This window comes from Phocoena sinus, chromosome 11 (assembly GCF_008692025.1).
Source record: "Phocoena sinus isolate mPhoSin1 chromosome 11, mPhoSin1.pri, whole genome shotgun sequence".
Lineage (NCBI taxonomy): Eukaryota > Metazoa > Chordata > Mammalia > Artiodactyla > Phocoenidae > Phocoena > Phocoena sinus.
Genome location: NC_045773.1, coordinates 24,042,904 through 24,056,226, shown reverse-complemented (window position 1 = coordinate 24,056,226; position 13,323 = coordinate 24,042,904). Strand labels below are relative to the sequence as shown.

Below are 13,323 nucleotides of genomic sequence, written 5' to 3'. Positions count from 1 at the left end.
GAAGTGTGAGAGACATCAAGTGAGAAAGACAAATATGTCAACCAGAGGCTGCAAGCTTGTTGCCTGAGGACCAAATATGGCTCCCAGATGTGTTTGGCTTGGTTTATCCATGCTTTTGGAAAACTGTGAATCAACGCTTTTACATTGAAAAAGTTCATTTTTTTAACAATTCGAGCTTCTGCATTCTCTTGAAAGCTTGAAAAACCTGGCAACGGTGGGCAATGTCCCCACATGTCAACAACAGGCTGCAGCTGAGTGGCAACTGCTCCCTTTTGCCCTAGTCCCCACCGCTCCCTAATGCCCTTTAAAATACCCAGTCAGTATTTGCGTTTGTGATGACTATTATAAAGGAACAATTCCAGGCCTACATAGGATCTATTCTGAGATAAGTAAAGAAATACAGGACTCTCACATCCAGGCAGCAAGGATTTAAGTTGATAAGTGGTCTGAAGAATAAGATGACGGTGGGAATTAGGTCTTAAAAAGATAAAATTCATGTGAGCCAAGAAGTTCTAGATATCTATCCATAGAAAATAGCTGAAGAAGTTCACTAAAAAGTATATATAAGGATATTCTTCAATGTTTTGTGTAAAATAGGAATGAAAACAATCTAAATGTTCACTCTGAAAGCAAGATTTAACATATTATAGCACAACCAAAAACTGATTCCACAGCCATCAAAATGGTACAGTCGATCTACACGTAGCATAGAAAAAAAGTCTGCGATACATTGTGAGGCACAAAGAAAAATCTCACCAAAACAGCGTGTGTGGGATTATGCAATTTTCAGAAGAAAAAGACCCTCCCAAAAAAATCTACCAAAAAAACATGTGTGTGTATTTATATATGTTTATATATATAAATGTCTGGAGGTGGGATTATGGGCCATGTGGATACATTTTCCTTTCATATATTCACATTTTTCTCTATCATACACATTGTTTAAATGAGGAAAAAAATTAATTTCACCATGAAAAAACCATAAGCTGTGGAAGCACAGACCGACAATGGAGAGTGACTGACAGTCATCCATGATCATAAAACTATTTGAGTTTTTAAAAGATTAGAAACCGAAAAATCTAGATGATGCCTATGCTTTCTTAAAAAAAAAAAAAAAACCTACATGCTCCAACACCAAAGAAAGTCCTTTTTTAACTACTTGATCTTGAGTTTTGAATTCTTCACCAAGTCACACAGACTTAAACAGGCTGATAGTTGGAGGAGGAAATGAACAGGCTCTCCCTATCAGATGTAAATTCCAACGCTTGGCCAAGAATCCAGGTGGTAAAATACTGACTCTATTTAAATCAAGCCAAAGTGATGCCTTCTGTGGTCGCGTTACATAAGCAATAGGCTCCATCACTGCACACATCTGGTCAGAATAAAGGCCCTCTAAGACCTTCAACACAATTAATTCAATATTTTCCCGACAGTTCAAAATGCTACAACAACTGGCAGACAACCATTTTAAATCATCACAGAAAAGTCAGACATATGGCTAAGTATATTTAATATGCTTTAAAAATAAGCCGCGGATCTTCGAGCCAACAAGATCTTAGGCAAGAATTCTTCTTATTTATTTAAAAGTTATGCCTACCCATTACCTCAAAAGAATTCAATTCAAAAGTGATTGCTTGAGTACCTAGAGAGGGCAGAGATTGCAAAGAGACATAAAACAGGGATGCTGCTTTCAAGAATTCAAGAAACACATAATCCAGTACAGGAGACAGAAGAGCAAATCTACATTACAAGACACTATTGTGACTCTTGAAATCCTGTTGTGTGTGGGGGGGAAAAAAAAGAGAGCACAGAGGAGGAAAGAATCAACAGTGTTGGTGAGGGAGATCAGGGAAAACAGAAGGAGAAGGCAATTAAGCAGAACTGCTTGAAACTATATAGCAGCACCCTCTGTGTTCTGGCCAACAAACACGTTGGGAATCCTCTTTTTTTTTTTTTTTTAATTTCTGGGACTCTCTTTGGTAGCGTCACCAGGCATGGTATGCTGTCTCAGGCAGCAATATTACAGCCTAACACACTTGACTAGAGGTCAACACACTTCTAGTGTGGAAACCTGGGATAAGAATTTTGGAACCAGGCGGATCTGAGCTTGAATCTCACCTCTGTCAGCTGCCTGGAGGCCAGGATAAATTACTTGACCTCTCCAGCTAATTTTCTCAGGGCTAAAATAAGAATGACCTCATCTACCCAGGTAAAAACCTAACCGGGGTCTCAGGGACATGTCAGAAGATCAATATATAATAGTTACCGTGATTAGTTTACTGCTCCTATTTCAGATTCTCAGTCTCAACCATGAAGTTATACCTTAGAGAAGAGTTTTTCAATCTCAGCCTTAGTGCCATTTGGGGTTGGACACTTCTCTGCCATGGGGGCTGTACTGTGTAGGATGTTTAGCGGCATCCCTGGCCTCAGCTCCCTCAATGCCACTAGCACTCCCCCTTCCTGAGCTGTAACAACCGAAAATGTCTCCAGACATTGCCAAATGTCCCTTGGGGGTCAAAATCACCCCCAGTTGAAAATCACTGCTTTAGAGGAAATCACTGATGGATCTTCACTTCTGAACTGAAAATTAACATGGCTGCTATTAGGTAGGCATTGCTGTAAACACTATTTACACGCCAAGCAGAGGACAAAGTATTTTGCATACGTTTTCTCATTTAATCCTCACAACCACCCTGTGAGGTAGGTATTATTCTCATTTTCAACTGGAACAACTGAGGTTCTGGGAGGTTAACATGCCCATGGTTCTTCAGCTGGAGTTGGACCTAACCAGCCTGACTCCAAACCCTTATAACACCAAGGCCTGCTGCCTCCCCAGCCTTTCCTGATTTGGGAGCCCAGGTATGGTGCCAGGAAGATCAGAGGACCTCAGTGTCAAGTTCTCAAGGATCACCCTTGCTGGTACTGCCCTGCCCAGGATCTCCAGGGAGTAAGGAGAGGACCTGTCCTTCCTCTACACATTACTGAACCTGGGTCCCAATGGCAATCATTAGAATCCATTCGTCACCAGTGACAACGTAGAAGTTCAGGCAGCTCAGACCTCTACCACACGGTGAAATCTAGAGGTTTCCTTCTTGTCTGAACTAATCCAGTCTCAGCCTTTTTAAATAGTGGCATCTGAATCAGGCAGAAAAATGAGGGCTTGTTCTAGACTTGAAAAGCTCTCCAGGGAACTGTGTACCACAATCTCTATCTCTCAAGAGATTCTTTCTTCTCTCCCAAGTGCTTTCCAACAGGGAACATTCAAACAATAACAGAAGCCAATATTTTGTGGGCGCTCAACACGTGCCAGGCCCTGTGCCGTGTGGTTTACCTCAATCTCCTCCTTTTATTCCTCCATCAGCCTCAGGTAGTAGGTATCATTATCCCCATTTGCAAGAAAGAGGGGAAGTATCTCACCCTGAGTAACACAGTTAGTAAACTGAAAAGCCTGGTTTCTAACCCAGATCAGCCTGAGCCCAAAACCTGCTGATCTACAACACATCAATAAATGGATGCTCGTGGATTATCTTACGAGCGGCGCTGCAGTCCTGTTAACACTGTATATGGCAATAATTGTGAAGCATGGCTTATAATCAGGGCATAATGGCCTTTTAATTGCACCATCATGCCACTGTCCATAAAGAGAGCTTCGAGTCCCACAGTGGGCTGAAAGATTAGCCTTATTGTGGAAAACATAACTGCATTCCGTTAAAGGCGCACACTAATGGCTCTGTTGGCAATAGGAATGGGGCTGACACCTCAGCCGGGAGGATGTAATTCTCTTACGTAACTCATTCTCACCACACTGCAGATGGTAACAGGAAAAGTCTATACACACAGCTGACGGTGCCCAGAAGAACGTCTCACGGTCCACTGGAGGGTGAGAGAGTGTGCAAAGTTCGCTGACAGAATCAGCACGGTGCTGCCTTAAATCCCTAAAATAAAGACCATTTGAGCCCGGCCAGCAATGCTCACTGTCTTCAAGAATACTCCTAGATCAATCATTGAGGCTGTATTTAGCCCAAGTCATGGACTGCAAGTATTAAACCCTTATCAAGTTTAATGCGATCCATCACGAAGTACCTACATTTTCAGAGACTTTCAAATATCGGAATTTTCAGAGGCAACCGAGCTCAGCAGAGTTATTCTAGTTCTAAATCTGACAGTGGACGTTCAAGAAATACTGGAGCAATTACTATGCATCAGGCACTATTCTCAGTACTGAGATCAACAACAGCCCTGCCCTCTCGGAGCTTATATTAAAGAAAGAGAGACAAAACAAGGAACTTAGTTATTTTGAAATGATCGACATACGATAAAGTAAAATAAAGCAGAGGAGGGGAATAGGGAATGACAAGGCAAGCGGGAAAGACTTGAAGTTCGTGAGAGAGTAAGCCTCCCAGGTGTCCAGGTCGGGCCAGCAGGTCACGGCCAGGGAGAGAGAAGACAAGTCACAGGCCAGATTGTGAGTCACTGGGAGGACTTCCGTTTCCCCTCGGCGAAAGGGACTAGAGAAATGATTGTATGTAATGGATTACTCCCTTCTTTAATCACTTGGCTATAAAAAGAGAAGATTACTATTTAATCATAAAAGACATTGTTCAGAATTTCCTGGCGGTCCAGTGGTTAGGACTCAGCGCTTTCACTGCCGGGGGCCTGGGTTCCATCCCTGGTCGGGGAACTAAGATCCCGTAAGCCTCAAGGCACGGCTAAAAATAAAATAAAACAAAAGACATTGTTCAAATTACATTTGCTACGTGCCTTCAGAAAGGATGACATCCAGAACACGCTGGACCTTCCATAGGCCACTATACTATAAAGCAAAAGTCAGCATCACTTGCTTGTCCTTGACATCCATGGGGGTTCTGCTGTGAACACACCAAAACAAATTCACCAGACATACTAGATGGATGTCGACATCCATAGGGGTGCAGTAGAGCAAAGCGCCAATATTTACCAAGGATTTTTCAAGGTTATAGATCTCACATATGAGCTGCATAAAGACAGGCAGGAAGGCAGTAACCTACTTTTTTAGGATATGAATGCCAGCCCTTAACGAATTTGACAGCCTTTATTCTCAGTGTATACAAAATCAGTATATCCTGTTACACATATATACAAACTCAAGGAAGGGACCACTAACATCAGAGACTGGTGTTTTGCATTAAATAACCATCGTTTATAAAGCAACATCCTTCATGTAAACCCTTGTGGTGAGGAGATGTCAGAATGTTTTCTCTTATAAACCACTTAATTCCCCTTGGTGGATATCATCAATTCTGCCATCCGAAACTAGCTGGGTAATGAATGCCAACAAATGCAGTGAGCCAGCTCTATGCTACTGCCTCATAAGGTCAAGCTAATCTATTTTTAAATAACACAGCCATTGGCAAAGGGCGGCCTCCAGAAACAATGGACATGTTGGGTTGCCTGTCCTTGCATTATTTTTTGTAAAAGCTGTAGAATGTTCCACAATGTAACCTAAAAATATCCTTCAGAGAGTGGTCTTTTGGCAGCAAGAACAAAAATAGATTGATTTTTGAAAGTTTTAAGTTTAAAAAAAAAAAAGACGTAAACACCAAGCACAGTTTAAGAGCAAGAGGGGACAAAAATCACACTCTTTTCTGTAGCAAAGATCCAGTTTGCTGTTGGCTGGATACACTGTACACAGGGACAATGCTACAAGAAAACGAAGGTAAGGTGTCATTCTTCTAGATGCTGACATAGACCAGGTCCCGCATGAACAGAAAACAGAAAAGCTCCTCATCACCCTGCTTGCTGAATGAACACCTGAAATTTCACTTCTTAAACTCCACCTAGAGTCAACAGGCCGGAATACTTAAATACAATCCATTAAGCCGTGCCGGTCATTTATTTATTTATAGCTCGGTACAAATTATTAGACACTGAGAATCAGCTGATTGTAAAATCTGGTGACGAGAAAATGAACATATTAGGATCCTAAATGACAAGAAATCAAAGACGAATAGGGAGGAAAGAAGGAAAGATGTGGATGTCCTGGTCTGCACTTACCATCCGAATAAGAAGCAACAAGAGGGCTTCCCTGGTGGCGCAGTGGTTGAGAGTCCGCCTGCCGATGCAGGGGACACGGGTTCGTGCCCCGGTGCGGGAGGATCCCACGTGCCGCGGAGCGGCTGGGCCCGTGCGCCATGGCTGCTGAGCCTGCGCGTCCGGAGCCTGTGCTCCGCAACGGGAGAGGCCACAACAGCGAGAGGCCCGCGTACCGCAAAAAAAAAAAAAACAAAAAAAAGCAACAAGAGAAAATTCATTCATGCAGCCAACAAATTTTAGTGAACACCTATGACTTGCCAGGTACTATTTTAGGTGCTGGGAAATAGAGGGGTGAACAAGTGAGATAAACTTCTTGTTTTCATGGACCTTGCATTCCAGTGGGAAGAGAGACAGACAATAAAGAAGCAAAAGAAGAAGATAATGTGAAATTACGAGGTTGTTGTGTTTTTTAATATATAAATTTATTTATTTATTTATGGCTGCTTTGGGTCTTCGTTGCTGCACACGGGCTTTTCTCTAGTTGTGGCAAGTGGGGGCTACTCTTCATGGTGGTGCACGGGCTACCCATTGCCGTGGCTTCTCTTGTTGTGGAGCACGGGCTCTAGGCGCACGGGCTTCAGTAGTTGTGGTGCACGGGCTCAGTAGTTGTGGCTCATGGGCTTCATTGCTCCGTGGCACGTGGGATCTTCCCAGACCAGGGCTCAAACCCATAATCCCTGCATTGGCAGGCAGATTCTTAACCACTGTGCCACCAGGGAAGCCCGATAATGTGAAATTGTGTCAAAGCTTTGAAACACAAACCAGGATGAGGGGATGGCATGTGATCCAAGGCGCTATCTTATACGGGGTCAGTGGAATGGTGGTGCCAGCTCCTACTGGCTCCAATTACATGGATCTCTTCCCAACTCCAGTGATGCTACAAATCAGTCTCCCCTCCGCCAGAGCCGGCTGTTAAGCCTTTAGCAGCACACCACCGTATGAGAAGGTCTTTCTGAAGAGACACTAAGGAGAGGAGTCAATCCTGTGACCATCCTGGCGGAGTGTATGGGGTGGGGGGGAGGAGGCAGAGAAAAAGCAAGACCAGAGACCCCAAAGCAGAATTCACAGGAAACTCAGCAAAACATGGTGCTGTGTTTCAAAACGAGAACAGAATTATTTTGTTACAGAGCTGTTGTAATATATTCCAACTGGTCAAAATAAACACATAATGTCAAAACAAAACCCAGAAAGGCACAAAAGAACTATATTCAATTGTATGTGGTCCTAAGTCCCTCATTACGGTGAGGGGAAGGGTCTGGTGGTAGTGTTGTGGTTTTTATTTTTTATTTTATTTGTGTGTGTGTGTGTGTGTGTGGTTTTTAAATTGTGACTTATTTATTGCCTCCATTCTGTCTATAAAAAAAGTGGAGGGACAGTTTGGTTCCTGGGTAATTTGCAAAGCCACAAAATTCACTTACAAAAATATGTAAGTGTGACCTATAATATTACCAGTTTGGGAAACTACAATCACACCCTTCTAAACTTTTGGAGTCTGGGCTATTCAGGGAATCTTAGCATTTTAGGAGCGCAAAGGATCTAAAAGGATACATCCACTTATTTTAGGTATGAAGAAAGGCCCAAAGAGGTGACTCACCAGAGATGACAGCACTAGTGGCCAAGCTTGTTCTAGAACACAGATCACCTGCCCCACTCGATGCCATATTTTCAATGCAGTCTATACCCTAGGACAGTGGTGCTCAAAATTGAGCATGCATGAGAGTCACCTTGTTAAAAACACGGCACAGGCTCCACCCTCCTGAGTTTAGGTATCAGTAGGGCTGAGGCCCGGGAATCTGCATGTTTAACCAGTTCCCAGGTGATGTAAATACCACTAGTCTGGGGAGCCTACTTTGAGACCCACTGACCCAGGAACTAGAAGCATGGGTTTTGAAATCCAACACGGCTGAGTTCCAGCTCTACTTCAGCCACTTGTATGACCCTTGGAAAAGCCACCCACACTCTCTGGACCTCAGTTTCTGACACATTGAGTCTAGCTGGGAGGAATAAAGAACAAAATACCCATAAAGCACTAGCTTAGCCAAGGGCCTGGCACTTCCTAAACCAAGTGCTCAAAAAATACTAGCTATATCCTAGAGCTAAGTTTCCTTAATTGTAGTAGTTCCCCCTTATCTGCTGTTTTGCTTTCTGTGATTTCAGTTACTCACAGTCAACCACGGTCTGAAAATATTAAATAGAAAATTCCAGAAATATACAATTTAGACGTTTTAAATTGTACACCAATAGCAGGATGAAATTTCCCGTCTTCCCCCTCTGTCCTGCCCAGGACATGAATCATCCCTTTGTCCAGGGTATCCTGCCCATTGGTTACTTAGTAGCTTAGTTATCAAATTGACTATCCACAGTGCTTGTGTTCAAGCGACGCTTATTTTACTCAGTAATGACCCCAAAGCGCAGGAGGAGTGATGCTGGCAGTTCGGATCTGCCCAAGAGAAGCCGTAAAGCGCTTCCTTGAAGTGAAAAGGTGAATGTTCTCGACTTAATAAAATCATATGCTGTGGATGCTAAGATCTACAGTTAGAATGAATTTTCTATCTGTGAAATTGTGAGAAGGAAAAAGAAATATGTGCTAGCTTTGCTGTCATACTTAAAACTGCACAAGTTGTAGCCATAGTGCATGATAAGTGCTTAGTTAAGATGGAAGAGGCAATAAATTTGTACAGTAAGATATTTGGAGAGAGAGGGAGACCACATTCCCATAACTTTTATTATACTACACAGTTATAATTTGTTCTACCTCATGTTGTGTTTAATCTCTTACTGTGCCTGATTTGGAACGTATCACCCACAGATAAGGGGATTACTGTACTTTTCCTCTTTTCCACATACACTAGAATGGCTAAAGTTCAAATGACAGACAAGATCAAAGACTGGCAAAGATGTGGCAGAACTGGAACATTTACAGCAGCTTTAGTCATAACAGATGAAAAAATAAACAGTCCAAATGTCCATTGACAAGCAAAAATATAAACAATCTGGTATATGTATGCAATGGAATACTACTCAACAATACAAAACAACCATGATACACACAATATGTGAAAAAAGCCAGACACAGAAGAGTACACACTGCATTATTTCATTTATATGAATTTCAATGACAGGCAAGATTAATCCATGGTGAGAAAAATCAAACAGTCAATGCCTCTGGAAGAGGTGGGGGGAACTGACTAGAAAGGGACAGGAGGGAAATTTCTGGGGTGATGGAAGTGCTCTGTATCTTGCTTTGGGTGAAGCTAACATGAGCATATACATTTGTCAAAACCCATCAAACTATATACTTAAGATCTGTGCATTTTATTACAGGTAAATATATACCTATAGTATATATAGTACATATATATGCTTTATTATATATGTAAAGTAACATATATTTTATATAACATATATACATATTTGTACATTCTTATTAGGCACTTTTGTGACAAAAGACTGTCCTCTCCATTTAAAATGAATCAACTCTAACCTGGTAGATCCATTTAGCTTGATTCTTTCACAATCCAGTCCTGCTTCACATAATACCACTTGCTACAGACTATTTTGGTCTGTGCATCTTTTCAGAGAGTTGCCATGAAACAGAAACAGCAGAATCTTCTCCCACAAGAAGACCGTGACATTTTCATACACACAGCACCCAGAGTGACCCGTGTCCCTGGTAGTGGCTAGTTCAAGGTACAGACAACACAAAAGTAACATTTTTCCTTTACCATGTACCAAGTAGAAGCCTATCTAATATGATTAAAACACAGTAATGAAAGCACAGGAAGAGCAATTTCTAGTATAATTTAAATCTTATTCTCAATATAAAAGAGAAGGCTGGTGAAATGCTTTCTAGTGCCGTCTTTCTGTAATGAAAATCTTAGAAGAGCTACCTGTGCCTGTGTAATCATTACAGGAAATAGTAGCTTTTACACTGTGGTGGATTCCAGGCCATTCAAGCGTCCCCATCTATATCTTTATTCTATCCCATTACAAGAAGAACAAGTAGATTTGCCTACACATACACACACACACACATTCTATGAGCATTCCTACGTAGCTACAGTTTCCTTCGAACCCAGAGGTACCTGATTCCAAACACACTTTGTTAGCTGACCAACCCTTCCGGACTGCCATGAGGAGGTGGCCCTGGGACGATGCCTCCCAATCTTTGGTAACTGATGGAGGGAGGCTCAGCCACATGCAGTAGCTTGCACACTGAGAACAAGCCCCCACTGGACCCATTAGACACCAGGAGACCCCCGCACAGGACATGCAGGAACTCCTGCCTGTCCTTCCACCAGCCCTTTCTCCAAAATGCCCCTGGCACGGCGACCAGCAGCTGATCCCATCAAATGCTACAGTATTTTCTCTACAGTTCTATCAAGTCCTAATAATCCAGGTACTGGTATTAACTTCATAATTCAGGTTCCTGACACTAAAAGCTAGACTTAGAAATAAGTAACTGCCCCAATTCACTTTAAACATAACAATAATAGCTAATCTTTATGAGCACTTACTATGTGCCAGGCACTGTTCTGCACTCTTTGTGCTTATTAGTTTATGTGACACAAGAAAGCCAGTTTACAGATGAGGGAGGACACATTCTCGTGAGGCAAGATGATGGACCTCAACCAAAGCTGGGGAGATGTGCAATGAATGAGCCACAGTCTCTCCCTTCAATGAGCTTACCACCTTGTATGGAAATGAGGGGAGGGAACTAACATAGTTCAGAGTAAGTAAAAAAACTACAAGATACACCTTTAGGGGAGTCCAGAGGAAGAAGGATTTGTTCATCTGGGCAGGATGCCTGAGGGCTTCTTGGAGGAGGTGTGCAAGCGCACAATGAGAACATAAATGGAAGGAGCTTTCCATAACCGTCAGTCCCTCGGCTCCCAAAGCTACCAAAAGACCCAGCCCTTCTCCCTGTCCCCCTCCTCCGTTTCATCTGGAACGGGCCTGTTTCCAAAAGAGGACTAGCTCAGCCCAACCCTTCTTTCCTCTGACACATTCCTCCAGCTGCTGCTTGCCCTTCCAAGCCCGCGCAGGCACATATGGGAACTTTTCACCAGGGCTCAACCTGGTGCCTTCACGGGGAAGAACCTGCGTCATGGTGCATGGTCGTACAAGGGCTTCCTTTAAGGGAGTCCAGTCCTTCTCTATTGGACTGTATCAGGGACAGCCCCATGCCTGCACCAAACTAAGAAGTAAGGGACTCCCCGCCCCCACCAGCAGCCATCATAAAGGTCATCACTCCTCTCCAGGCTTCTGAGAGATGAATTTGCTTCCACTCCCTCCTCTCCAGGGTGCTCCTCGGGGCTCCCATGGTCATTCCCCCACTTCTTCCTCCTCGGTGCTTAAGGCTCTGCAACAAGGGCTCAAACCCTCACTCTTGGCATCCGTGTGACCTTGGACAAGTAACTGAACCAACATCAGTCCCAGTTTCCTTATCTGTAACATGGGGTTTATAAGAACAGCTCGGTCTCAGAACTGTTGTCAATCAGAACAAGATAGTGCAAGGAAAGCATTTTACATAGAGCCTGGCACGTAGTAAGCTAACAAGAAAGAGCAGCTATCATCATCATCACAGGGGTGATGATGGTCTTAGTGATGGTGATGGTGGTGATGTTGGTGGCAGTATAAACTTGGGCTTGAGTAGCACTGAAATACCCTCTCCATTCTCTCCCCCCACCGCCACCCACGAGCCTGGGGCCGGGCCACACGGTCGAGACACATGCGTCATCCTGCTGTGGGGTGAATGCAGGATCTTCAGGCGGCGGGCTTTGGAACTGCCAGGCGGTGATGCCCGGACCCACCTGGGCGGTCGCGGGTGACGCTAATTTTCTGATGGAGGAGGCCCAACAACCAAAGACCCTCACCTCCTTCGTACCCATTCTCCAGGTCTGGAAACAGACAAGTGGCCAAAGAACGCATTAACTGCGCCTGCTGCAACACTCGCTCAGGGAGTCAGGAGAGCGTCCACGTTGCCCCTGCCAACTCTCCTCCAGGTGCAGGCAAGCTGTGCTGCACTTGGTGGCGGAGATAACAGGTTGGCAAACCAGGCCTGGGAAAAATCTCCACGCTTCCCCGCGCAAACCCAAGCTCCTCTTCCCAATACAGGTGAGCAAACAACCCACAACCTCTCAACAACTTTGTATTTCACTATCACAGGGCGCACGGCCTCAACTTCCCCGCTAAGCCGCATTCGCAGGAGAAAAGCGGGAAATCGAGTTGGGGGGCGGGGGGAGTCTCCGCAGGCCGATCCCCTTTTCTGGGGGCGCCTCCGGGAGGCGCATCCCGTCTTACCTTGTCTGACGGCTTTGAAGGTGACGGCCTCCTTGCAGCTGTCGATAACTCCCAGTATGTCATAGCGGGGTAAACCGGACACCCGGATCCCCTGCACCTCCAGAAGCAGCTCCCCCTCGCCCAGCCGAGGGCCCTGGCCGCCGCCGGGAAGCCCCGCCGCCTCGGCCGCCGCCACCGCTCCGACATACGGAAACTCTCCGTTCTCCGCGCCCCCCAGCACCGTCACCCCCAGCTCGCCCTGGGGTCCCCGCTTCACGGTGAATTCGTGAACCCTGCTAGTCCAGTGGTTCTTCTTCTGGATCACTTTCGACATGATGACTTACGCCCCTCCTCCCCCCCCAAAAAAAAAAATAACAATAAAATGAGAGACAGGTGCCTTCCACAGCACAAGCCCCCAAGCCCACGCTGGTTCAAGGGAGAGACATCTCCCCCAAAATAACGCAACGGGAGAGAGAAACTTGGCAGACTCGCTCCCTGCACACACTCGCGCACTCAAGCCATCATAAAACAAACTTTCCGGGCTTCCCCGCGAGCCCTGCACAGGCGCCCGCGAGCTTTGTTTGCATTCCGGTGCTTCTAGGTCCACGTTCCGGCGCCTGACCGTGCTCTCCGGGACCAGAGTCCACTCTGCGCCGCTTGGGTTATTTTTTTCCTTCCTTCCTTTCTTTCTTGCCTCTTAGAAATGCGGTGTGTCCTCTTTGCCTCCCGCCTGGCTCGCCTTTCCTTGCTGGCGGGCTGTTACTGAGGGTTGGGGGAAGCCCTTCCAGCCAGTTGCTGGGAGCCCTGGATACGCGGTTGCAGAGCGCGGCGGGAGGGGGGGGCGGGGGGGCGGGGGAGAGGGACAGGAGGGAAGTGCCTGCGTCCCCTTTAAGCAGATACAAAGGCTCGGCTTGTTTTGTTACAGTTCATTCTATTCCGCGCCGCCGAGCGCAGCGGCCGGCCAGAGGA

At 45.2% G+C, this 13,323-nt stretch overlaps 1 protein-coding gene across 22 annotated transcripts in view; it reads right to left on the bottom strand.

Moving 5' to 3' along the window:
- The window catches only part of MAGI1 (membrane associated guanylate kinase, WW and PDZ domain containing 1), a 623,501-nt gene extending 610,233 nt beyond the window's left edge, over positions 1-13,268 (bottom strand). For all 22 annotated transcript variants that reach the window (XM_032648635.1, XM_032648638.1, XM_032648637.1 and 19 more), the window contains exon 1: positions 12,376-13,268. In XM_032648635.1, coding sequence (XP_032504526.1) covers positions 12,376-12,688 — 313 coding nt within the window. In that variant the 5' untranslated portion in view covers positions 12,689-13,268. The remainder of the gene's footprint in view (positions 1-12,375) is intronic.
- Between the last annotated feature and the right edge of the window lie 55 nt (positions 13,269-13,323).